Source organism: Anolis sagrei, chromosome 1 (genome assembly GCF_037176765.1).
Source record: "Anolis sagrei isolate rAnoSag1 chromosome 1, rAnoSag1.mat, whole genome shotgun sequence".
Lineage (NCBI taxonomy): Eukaryota > Metazoa > Chordata > Lepidosauria > Squamata > Dactyloidae > Anolis > Anolis sagrei.
In genome coordinates this window covers 331888622-331900780 of record NC_090021.1, presented here as the reverse complement: position 1 = coordinate 331900780, position 12159 = coordinate 331888622, and the positions used below count along the sequence as shown (strand labels likewise).

General features: G+C 42.2%; 1 protein-coding gene across 3 annotated transcripts in view; it reads left to right on the top strand.

The window, feature by feature from the left end:
- SYT16 (synaptotagmin 16) overlaps window positions 1-12159 on the top strand; it is a 113716-nt gene that overhangs the window by 83656 nt on the left and 17901 nt on the right. For 2 of the 3 annotated variants that reach the window (XM_067463053.1, XM_067463050.1), the window contains exon 3: window positions 3870-4126. In XM_067463053.1, the coding sequence (XP_067319154.1) occupies window positions 3870-4126 (257 nt within the window). Of the gene's footprint in view, window positions 1-327; window positions 541-3869; window positions 4127-12159 lie in introns of all 3 variants that reach the window. The other variant, XM_067463052.1, reaches the window with a different exon arrangement.

The window sequence follows — 12159 nt, the reverse complement described above, 5'->3', positions numbered from 1 at the left end:
TCAGTTTGCTAACTTTAGAAAAAAACCAAAACAACTGAAACTTTAATAAAAAAAACTCACTGCAATCATCCTAAATTCATGGATCAAAAGGAGGAAAAATGGGTTTCTGATCCAAAGGAATGGAAAATGACAGAAAAGTGAATCAATCTTGTTGATTGCATAAAGGCATTATTAAGAAGATAAGAAGTTCAGGAGGCCAAAGAGTCATTGGAAGACTCAGTGGATTTATGAGTTGTTCTGGTAACATGTGGTTTTGACGATGCTCTCCCTGATGAGCTGACAAAAGCTCATACATGTTGTGTGTGTGTGTGTACTCTTTTCTCTCAGTAAACAGCTATGGGGAGGATGAAGACCTAACAACATCCTCAGACAGCGACGATGAAGTGATCAAGCAGTTCGAGATCTCTGTTTCACGTTCGCAAAGCTTTCGTTCAGGAGTTTCCGAGAAAGGAACCCAAGCAGGATTGGAGCGGAGGCCAAAATTTAACCGTTTGCTGTCCAATCACGAAGAGTACAGTTCTGAGATCTCTGAATGTGAAGGTATATTAACCAAAAATGTCTAGAAAACAGAAAAAGAGAGATGGTTTGCTTTGAGAATAAATCACAACCAAGAGAGGCAGATTTCTGTTTCTTCAGAAATGCATTTGGATTTGTCTGGAATGAAGGATGCAGAATGTTTTGAATACTACTGCTAGAAACGAAATTCAAGATCTTGGTGTGCAGACTTATCTTCCTATGACTTGTATAGATTCTGTATGTAAAATCACAGTGGAGAAGCATGTCCTTTCACATGGGAAGTTTTGTCTGACCTGGATGGACTATAGCAGCAATTGATTGCTGTTATCATGCACCTCTGTATTCACATCAACAAAGAAACAAAGCTGCAGAGATCTTTCCATAGGGGACTAGGTTATTGTTATAGATAATTCATTGTTGATTTATACTGGGCCTTACCATGCATCATGGAAGATACTTCAGTTCCATTCTTTGGCTGTGCAATGCAAGAGGAAATATTTCAGGAAAGCTGTCCCTATATCTGGATTTCTCATTGAGGAATCCTGTAATGAGCTTCCAGAACACTAAAAAAAGAACCATCCTGGTACTTCATCACATTAGAGAATAAATCCACTTAAAATCCAGTTTCTGCCTCCTGCAGAATTCTGAGGTTTGTAGTTTAGTGAGGCTGTTAAAGGCTCTTCCCTAAACTACAAATCCCAGAATTCTGCAGGAGGCAGAAACTGGATTCTAAATGCATTCATTCTCTAGTTTGTTGAAGTGGCTGGTTTACAGGACTTACATTGTAATCTTAGGTATTTCTTTTTAAAAGTAATCCCCTTTTATTTCAGTGGAGCTTTCTCCCAGGTAAGTGGATATGGAATTACAGATTTAGTTGAATCCCCTGAACTGCATTTTTAGTGTCATTACATATTCTGAAATGTAGAAGTGCTGTGTTTTAAGACTAATGCTTCCAGAATCCCACAGCAGGTGTGGTCAGTATATACTTAAGATGGGTGATTCTTGGAAAATGTTGACCAAAAAGGTAGCTTTCCCTGGCTGTGGATTTTTGTCTCACTGAAAATGAAACCTACAAGGCATGTAGTATGTCGTGAGGGGAATCAGGGGGAGAAACTGTGTGTAGGACGTGCGTAATGTGACTTCTCACTGTACAGACACTTCTATTCTGAAAACCTAAAACATTTCACTTATTTATTTTAAACTTCAAAAGCTGTCTTTCTGCCCAATGCTCTTATGTGCTGCAAAAGTATATCAAACACATACATTCTAATTTAGAGCTACAATCTGTTGTGTACATTGAGTTCTTTTCAATTTGGTTGGGGCTCAGAGCCATCAGAATTGGCATGCCCGCAGATATTGCTTGCATCCTATGTACACTTACTTGTTGGGCGGAAATCCCATGGAAGTCCACCTGTTTTGAGAGAAAGTAGGTGGAATTGAGCTGGTGCCAAATTCATTGGAAGTGAGACTAGTTGAACGTATTGGAAAACTAGTGTACCTAAGTACAGACTGTGAGATTCATTGATTTTAAAAGGGTTTGTAGTTTGAAAAACTGAGTACTCCTGAAAAGTCTGAGGAACGTTCATAAATAACTGACCTTCCCTAAAGAATTTTATGGAGAGCATTATTTCAATTAATTTTGGCTGCTTCTTCTATCTCCCTTCTATCTCTGCTTTTTCTCAACCAGATAAAGGATATGTCCCTGTGTGTTTCTGGGGTGTCACAAGGGTCTCAACCTTTGGCCCTCCAGTTTTTTTGGGTTCCAACCTCAAAAGCTCCAAGTGGTATACTTAATCATATGCTAATGTGGAGTTTGCCATCCAGACCATATGGGGGACCAGAGGTTGACAACCACTGATTCTGAGCAGCTTTCTGCAATGGGTCTTCCCATTGACTATACTGACTTGGGATGATGGAGGGTCTTATTCAGTGCATCTGGAATCTACCTGGGTTATGGAAAGCTACTTAATGAAATAGCATATTTTTGGTCCACAAGATGTTTTAACTGCCTTGAAACACCTGGGTGCTGACAGCAAATACTTCACTTCACTTCACTTCACTTTATTTCTTAATTAGTCGCTCTCCACCAAGGTGCTCCGAGCGACTTACAATCTAAGGATCCTAAACAAGGTCAAAGGTCTGTTTGAAGAGACAAGTCAACAAATTGGTTCAAAACCCTTGGAGAGTGGGGGCTAATCTAATCTCTCTGGGGAGGGCATTCCAAAGCTGAGGGCCACCACCAAGAAGGCCCTCTCTCTCATCTCCACCAACTGCACTTGAGATGGAGGTGGGAGTGAGAGAAGGGCCTCCCCAGCAGATCTCAAAGCCTGTGCCAGTTCGTAGAAGGAGATGTGGTCTCAAATATAGGCTGTACCTGAAGTGTATAGGGTTTTATAGGTGATGACCTGCACTTTGAATTGAGTTTGGAAACTTGTCGGCAATCAGTGGAGCTGTTTTAGTAGGACTATCGTATGCTCCCTATAATTGGCCCCAGTTAGTAATCTGACAAGCGATCTTTGTACTAAATGCAATTTCCAGGCTGTCTTCAAAGACGGCCTGGACTACTGTAACACACTCTACATGGGTAGAGCGTGTTACAGTAGTCCAATCTAGATGTAACTAAGGCATGGACCACTGTGGCCAAGTCAGCCTTTTTGAGGTACAGTCGCAGTTGGTGCACAAGTTTTAACTGTGTGAAGACCCTCCCAGCCATCACCAACATCTGAGCCTCAAGCATCAGTGCTGAATCCAGGAGGACCCCGAGACTGTGGACCTGCGTCCTCAGGGGAAGTGTAACCCCATCAAGCACAGGTTGCCACGCAATACCCCAGCTGGCCTCATGACTGACCTGGAGGACCGCCATCTTGTCTGGATTAAGCCTCAGCTTGTTGGCCCTCATCCAGTCCATCACAGCAGTCAGACACTGGTTCAGGGTCTGGGAGGCTTCCTTGGAGTTTGGTGGAAATGAGTAGTAGAGTTGGGTGTCATCTGCATACAGATGACACGCAACTCCAAAACTCCAGATGACCTCACCCAGTGGTTTCATGTAAATATTAAAAAGCATGGGGGAAAGAATTAAAACCTGTAGTGAATTCACTACCCCAGTGATAGAGGACTCACTAAGCTCCACTGGTAGTGTAGTAAGAAGAAGAAGCCATTAGGAACTTGTTTGCTTGGAATGAGGCATCTTTACATAATGCTTTCACCCTCAGGAATTCACAGATCTGTCTCACACATAGTTATCACTTCCAGACCCAGGACTGCAGTGGATTAAAACATGAACAACCCCCTTGGTGATACTAATCCTCCTTCCAAAAATGATCTTTTTTTCTTCTATGTTTGAAATGTGTTAGATCTGGATGGGTTCAGCCAACTGAGTTACCAAGACAACCTCTCTTATCATGAAGATGACCATCTATCATTCGATTCAAGAACTGCATCAGAAAGTAGAGGCTCAGGGCAAACGAAGGACCCCGAAATGGAGGTTGGTGCAAAGCCGAGCCTCAGCCGCCAGGAAACTGAAGGGAGCTTAGAAATGGAGACAGCTTTTAGCAATCAAGGATTTGAAGGGAATGACGCTACTGACAGCTCCTCAGCCTGGACTCCAGAGGTAAGACAAAACAGTTGTTCTTGCATAATGGTATGCTTTGATTCTATGAAGTCTTATCCAGGAAGGTTCTCTTTGTGTTTACTATGTTGCATATATTAGCAAAAACCTTTCATATTACAGTATTTGAACATTTGGGGGTATTTGTGAGTTCCATCTTAAGTCTATAGTGTCATCTGAGCAGATTTCATATGGCAGCTCAGAAGTGATTGTCCCGTAGAGACAGTAGTGCAGAGCCTGTATTTGAATGTGTTTTTGCATTGCTGCTTTTGTTATTAATACAGTGTGGTTATTTACTCAATCAATGAAGACAGGCTGTTCCCCTGATCATCTTGGAAATCTTCTGAGCCAGACTCTTCCAACATTGTTCTTTGACTTATTTACACTTGCAGTCTCTATTCTGACTTCTCTGCTGATTTGGTTCAACTGGGTGTATTTACAGTCATTCCTCCATATTCATAAATTCTGCTGTAACAACTTGAAAGCACTTTTTTTAGAATTCAAAAAGAAAACCTTGAGTTTGCTGTTTTAAATAAAAGATGCCTTTGCATATACTGGGACTTGAGCATTCATGGATTTTGGTATCTGTTGGGGTCTTGGAAACAAACCCCAGTGGATACCAAGGGCCCACTGTAATAGTACTACATGGAGATGCTTATACTATAGACCACCAGTATTGAAGCGATGGTCCTCCGCCCTCAACTCCGCTGGACCAGCCACATTGTCCAAATGCCCAATCACTGTCTCCCAAAGCAGTTGCTCTATTCCGAAGTCAAGAATGGGAAATTGAATGTTGGAGGACAGGAAAAGAGATTTAAAGATGGGCTCAAAGCTAACCTTAAAAACTGTGGCATTGACACCGAGAATTGGGAAGCCCTGGCCCTTGAGTTCTCTAGCTGGAGGTCAGCTGTGACCAGCAGTGCTGTAAAACTTGAAGAGGCATAAATGGAGGGCAAAAGAGAGAAACGTGCCAAGGGGAAGGCATGTCAAGCCAACCTTGACCAGGACCACCTTCCACCTGGAAACCAATGCCCGCACTGCAGGAGAACATACGGATCAAGAATAGGGCTCCACAGTCACTCATGTACCCACCGCCAGGACACCACACTTGGAGGATAATCTTACTCGGACAATGAGGGATTGCCTAAGTAAGTAAGTAAGTAAGTAAGTAAGTATGGTTTAATTGTTTTGACCTTCTTCCTACCAAATTGAAAAAATGTAGACCGTGCAAAAAGAATCTGTAAACCCCACCTCCTCCAAAGTGAACTGAGCTACCTAAACCAGGTTCTCCAAGCCAATGGAGACTCCACCACAGATATCAGAAGAGCTTCAAGACCAAGAAGAAACCACAAGAGTCAAGACAAAGACCTACCCAGAGAAAAGTGTTCTTACCAAACATCAAGGGAACCACTGACTGCATAGGGGAGCTGGTGAAGAAACACAACCTACAAACGAACTATAGACCCATGAAGAAAATCCAACATATTCTATGTTCAGCAAAGGATAGAGATGGTCCTCTCACCTTTGCAGGAGTCTACCATATACCATGTAGCTGTGGACAAGTCTACTTAGGAACCACCCAACGTAGCTGCATTGCCCAAACACGAATCAAGCAACATGAAAGGCACTGCAGACTAATTCAACCAAAGAAGCCAACCATAAGAGCACCTAATGAACCAACCTGGGCACGGTATATTATTTGAGAACACAGACATGCTCAACCACTGTAACCAGGTCAGACTACACAGAAAAGCCCACTGAAATCCACAAGCATGTGGACAATTTCAACAGATAGGAGGAAAGCATGAAAATAAAGAAAATATGGCTTCCAGTATTATAAAACTCTAAAATCAGGCCAGTAAATAAAGAGCAAGACTCAAAAAGCCGTGGAATTTCAGACAAGAATCACTCAGGGTCAGCTAACACCTCCCAACAAAGGATTTCCCCAGGCAGCACGCAGCCAGGCCTTGAAACTGCTAGGCCATTAAATGCTAATCAAGGTGGCAAATTGCAACATTCACATGTATCTCTAGCAGACAAGACTTCTTTCCCCACCCTGGTCATTCCACAAATATATAAACGTCACTTAGATTCCAACAGACCTCACAACCTCTGAGGATGTATGCCATAGATGTGGGCAAAATGTCAGGAAAGAATATTTCTGGAACATGGCTGTAAAGCGCAGAAAACCCATAGCAACCCAGTAAAAATGTAATTGCTAGTAGGATGCCAACAGGGAGTACCATCAAATGGGTGCAAACATATGCTGGGTGCAAACATATGCTTGCAGATGTTTCTTAATGTAACTTGTTATGTTCCCTGTGAGATAGTTGAGCATTGATTCCACTGAACAAATAAGCATTTTGAGAAGGGAACAGTAAATGCTTTGCTTTCTGTCCTACACTAGTTCCTCTTCCTGGGCCAGAGAACATGCCTCCTTTTAATGTGATCATACAGTAATTTTGCTTGTCAGGATTTAGAGATCAGGACATTGTATGACTGCTGTAAAGGAGATTGGGAAATGAGGGTGTTCCAGGCTTTACAAATTCTGCAGCTGCAAATGCTTCTCTTCTTCCATCCCCTTAGTTGACAGCTATTAGGAGATAAGCCTGCTTGCAAAGAAGTGAAAATTTAAAAAATTCCCATAGATGCAGTGTAACAAGCAAAGGAATGTTGCCTACAGTGGCAGTTCTGTTTCCTCCATTTTTGGCTTGCATCACACAAAGATTGTAGTTCTAATGCTACCAACACATTATATTCTCTAGGGAAGAGCCACAGGTCAGTAAGTTAACCAACAAGAGACTTAATTTACCCACATCGTCTCATGTACATAGTGTGGCGTCATCCACACCCTTAAATAAAATGATATTGCATTCCAAGATTGTAACTGAAGAGACAGGAAAAGGAAGGACCGTGGTCATCAATTTGAAATTACTGAAATTACCACAGTTTGAAGGCTCCTATTAAAAAAAACCTGTTAAGGAATAGGAAATCACTAAAGAGCACAGATGTTCAAATGTTTTACTCGGCATGCTGCCTATGGGATTCTGGAAATTGTACCAAAGGATATTGAGCATCATAGTTCCTTAGTCTCCAAATAGCAAATTGATAAAAGAAAAGGACTAAATCCCCATTCCGGAAATCTTGACCAGGCAGTATCTATCTATTACATCAAACCACAAAGCAGGTGAACTCGATTGGTCTATTGTTTCAGACATTGGCACTGTCACTGTGCTGGTACGGCTGTACCAGGAGCCCCAACTTTATTTGCTTTGTATTAAATGTTTGCTTGCAGTCCAAGGTTTCAGGGATTCTGCAGAAAGGTGGCTTCCATTGGTTGCAGTCATATTGCAAGTCACCTGTCCATCATCGTTAAGTTTTGGTTCTGCCCCTTGTTCAGGGCAATTGGGAAGGGAAGGGAGCCATTTTTAGTTAGTCTCAGTAAGGAAAGCGAATTTAGAGGATGTGTACAAGCTTCTCCTGTACAAAAGCTTCACCCTTAAGACTTTCCAGGGAGAATAGTCTTAAGAGCATCCAAAGATTTCCAGGGAAACAGCCCTAAAGCTTTGAGGAATTTTGGAGGGTAAACAGTTTGGAAGACCAAAGAACTCCAGCTGGAGAATCTACTGGCCTTACTGGTAGGGTCCACTCTGTGCTCGAGATGGAGTTCGACCCGGTAGCGGAGCCCACATCAGTAAGGCTTAGATTACAGTCAGCCTGAGAGAAGTTAAAAAGGGATTTTCCTTTAAAGTAAAGAAACAGTTATTGAAGACCATTGCCTGTCCCTCGTGGACATGATTAGGAAGCCACCAGTTGCATAAAAGCCTGGAAGCATTTGTTTAACTTTATTGAAAACAAGAGAAGTTTCTGTTTGATTGTTCATTAATAAAGGACTTTGTTATACTTCACAAGCCATCTAAAGACCATTTGTGGTGGAAAATCCTTGGGAACTCTTCGGGGGGGGGGGGGGGGGCTGGCTTCCTGCTGGGCTCAAGTTGCATGTCCTATTTTAAAGGCAATTGTTTACAGGCCCAGCGCGTGACAGAACAGTCACTGTTGTAGTGCCTGGATATAAAGACTCAACACTTTGACCAAATGCACCTATACTTGAAGCTCCATGAGCAATGCCATCTTCAGCATCCAGGGAAACATAATTCCTGCTTCTGTAAAGACACTCCACACAAACATCTCATACAAGGATGGTACAACAAGACATTGCTAAACCATCCTTTTGAAGTTTTATGGCCAGTTTTAGAACTGTCATTTTCTGATTCCAGCTTCACTCTTGATATGACCCCCACAGTTATGTAACTGTTATATATATATATATATATATATATATATATATATATATATGGGTTAGCTTGGAATATCAGTATGCAAAGGGAACTTGTATCACCTTGGAGACTACTTATGTAAGTGACATATATACGGGTTAGTCTGGAATTTCAGTATGCAAGAGAATCTTGTAGCACCTTCGGGAATGACATTGATAGCATCAGCTTTCATAAAATAAGAGTGTATTTACACAGTTTAGCCTGTTTTAGGTCTGCTCAGAGCACACTGATGTTGTTGATTCAGCACATTTGTTGTTGTTGAGGCTGTTGTGCAGATGGCACAGGTCAGGCCCATAGCCAGGATTTTGATTCGAGGAGAGGGGAGGGGAGGCTGAGTCTGGGTGAAAGAGGGTCTACCCTAGCAAACCTTTTGTATCGTTACCCCAATACCCCCATGCATATGGGATATATTGAGAATGGCGATCAGATCATGATATTAATAAACATAACAGTTTAAATAATGTACCAGTAAGGCCTTCTCGTGGACCACCATGAGAATTTCGGGGAGGGGGGGTGAAGCCCCTATAGCCCCCCCCCCGGCTACATGCATGTTTACAGTTATTTACAGTATTTATATTCTGCCCTTCTCACCCCGAAGGGGACTCAGAGTGGATCACATATAGAGCAAACATTCAGTGCCATTTTACACTAACCGTACATAGATAGAGGTATATATAACCTTTCCCATCTTCGGCATCTTGGAGGCTGTGCTCGGAAGGCCACGGGGGATGCTGTTGCTCCACTTGCCTTGTTCGCAAACTTCCTCACTGATCGAATCACCGGCATTTTTCTGGCATTTCCTTCTGGGTGCCTTAAGTATCTCCCCACTTAAGTGGTATGTATTTATCTACTCACATTGGTGTTTTCGAAACGGCTAGGTAGACAGAAGTTGCCCTAAAGGCCAGGAGCTCACCCTGACCTGGGCTTCAAACTGTCAACCTTTCTGTTGGCAAGATTTACTGCAGCTGGCGGTTATCCTGCTGTGCCCTTTATCCATTTCCCTGCTGTGCTACAGCCCGGCCTTGTATCCACTTCCCTTCGTCTTGCCATCATTGCATTCTTGATGGTTGTTGGTGATACCAGCCATAAAATCCTCCAAGACCTCTTGAAATCTTAACAGATCTACTAGGCTTGGATCTACTTGTTCATGGGCACTATCCAATATCAGCAGAGGCACCTTTGATAGCCAGGAGCTCATGGCACGATCCATCCTTTTTCACTGTGCTGATGACCACAAGGAAAAAGTAGTCAGTGGCTTTGGTGACCCTTCTGGACACCAGATGAGAAAAAGAGGGAAAAGGTGGGATGTAAGAGCATGAAAAGATGAGCACAATTCAAGAGTGCTGGTCCTGACCTGTAAAGCCCTAAACAGCTCTGGCCCACTTTACCTGTCCGAATGTGTCTCTCCCTATGAACCATCAAGAACTTTAAGATCATCTGGGGAGGCCCTGCTCTTGGTCCTGCCACTATCGCAGTCGCGTTTGGTGGGGACAACAGACAGGGCCTTCTCTGTGGTGGTCTCTTGGCTGTGGAACTCCCTCTTTAAAGAGGTTAGATCTGCCCCCTCCCACCTGACTTTTCACAAGATACTTAAAACTTGGCTGTGGGACCAACCTTTGCAGAATAGATGGTTTTTATTGGCGTAGATGAGATTTTATTGACTGCATTTTTTGGACTGATTTGGAGGATGTTTTAAAACTGGCGAACTATTCTAAATGTATTGTCGAAGGCTTTCATGGCTGGAATCACTAGGTTCTTGTGGGTTTTTTCGGGCTATATGGCCATGTTCTGGAGGCATTTTCTCCTGACGTTTCGCCTGCATCTATGGCAAGCATCCTCAGAGGTTGTGAGGTCTGTTGGAATTAGGAATATGGGTTTATATATCTGTGGAATGACTGGGGTGGGGCAAAGAGCTCTTCTCTGCTGGAGCTAGGTGTGAATGTTTCAACTGACCACCTTCATTAGCATTAGAAGACCTGGCTGAGCCTGGGGGAATCTTTTGTTGAGTGGTGTTAAGATGTGCCTGATTGTTTCCTCTCTGCTGTTTTGCTGTTGTAATTTTTGAGTTTTTTAATACTGGTAGGCAGTATACAAATATTCTAAATGTATATTTATTCTCATTTTATGTAATTGTGTTTTTATTGGTGTTTTTATATTGTTGGAAGTCGCCCTGAGTTCCTTCTCAGAGGTTGAGAATAGGATGGGATACAAATGTTCTAAATCAGTTAATTAATTAATTAATAAAACCAAGCTTCACTATGGCACGTCTTTATTTCTGATCTGATCAGCAAAGTTTCAGCCTAAGATTACATTCCTGTGGATTTCGACCTGTCTTCTCTGAAGAGCTTCCATCTGGCTGCATCATGGAGTTCATAATAAAAGGCTGAATCTGCACCTCTGACAGTCTAAAAATACCCCAACATTTCCGAATGCCATTGAAATACCCACCTATTCGGAAATGAGAACGGCACTTTGGCAGTGCGGCTACAAATGCCATTTCAGGGCCATTCTCATAATTGCCTTCTTTGTCAGATTGATACTGGCTTCCTCCCCACACCTCCTTTTATGCTCCTTTTCTCTTCCCACTTATATTTTTCTTATATCTAGTTGGCTCACATAAATTCAATTCTTGTAGCAGGGGTACATTGTACATTGTACTAAATCTAACTTTTATGACATCTTTCCCCTGCTGGACTCTAGCAAAGAGCAGTTCTTTCATGAGAGAATTATTCAGCATGCACAACCTTGGTAAATAATGTATGCCACAGTGCAAGTATTTCTAAGGGGGAAAACATATCTACACATCAAAATGGAGTAGTGCTTGAGGCTGTGGGATCTGAAAGCAAGAGACTAGTTCTGTGTTTTCTCCACAAACAATTCCGATAGCTCAGAAGTAGGATTTGGATGTGGCCTGTAGGGAGCATGTTGTCTTTGGTGGGAGGATGTGTGGTTCAATGCATCTCAATTTCCTTACTGTTAAAATAACTTCAAAATATCTAAATTAGTTAAATGTTCTGTTTTGGGGCAGCCTCTCAGCCTGAAACAGTAATAACACCCCTGTACAATATCTTAAAAGATGACCAGAAATTGTGTTATGCTACTTCCAGTCAAACAAGCAGCATGGTTTGTGCATTGGACAATGACTCTGGAGATGAGGGTTCGAATCCCTTCTTGGCCATGAAACCCCTGGGTGACCTTTGACAACTCACACTCTTTAGGTCTTCAGAGGAAGACAATGGCAAACCTCTCCTAAACAAATCTTGCCAAGAAAACTCCTGTGATACGTTTACTATAGGGTCAGCATTGGCAACAAATGATTGGAAAGTGTGCAGTCACAACAACAGCACAACTATAAACTTAGGTAGCTGAAAATTAGCTTGTATACTCTCAGAGTTCATTCTCTCTCTCGTCTTCTTTCTATCATTCTTTTACTGTGCTTGCTAATTACTATTCTGCCTACCAGGAGTGCTGGTTTCCAGTTCTACAAACCAAAGTCCAGTTGGAATAATGCTATTCTGACCAGATTTTTGGGAACTGAGCTTATACTCAGGATACATATATGTAAAAAGAATAGCAGTGTCTCCTATACTCAGATGGTGCACAGTTGGAGACTGTAATGGCTAGTGGTTTCCGTATCATTGCAGCAGTGGGTTTACTCTGAATTTTAATCTAAAATTTGAAATAATAAAACTTCATTTA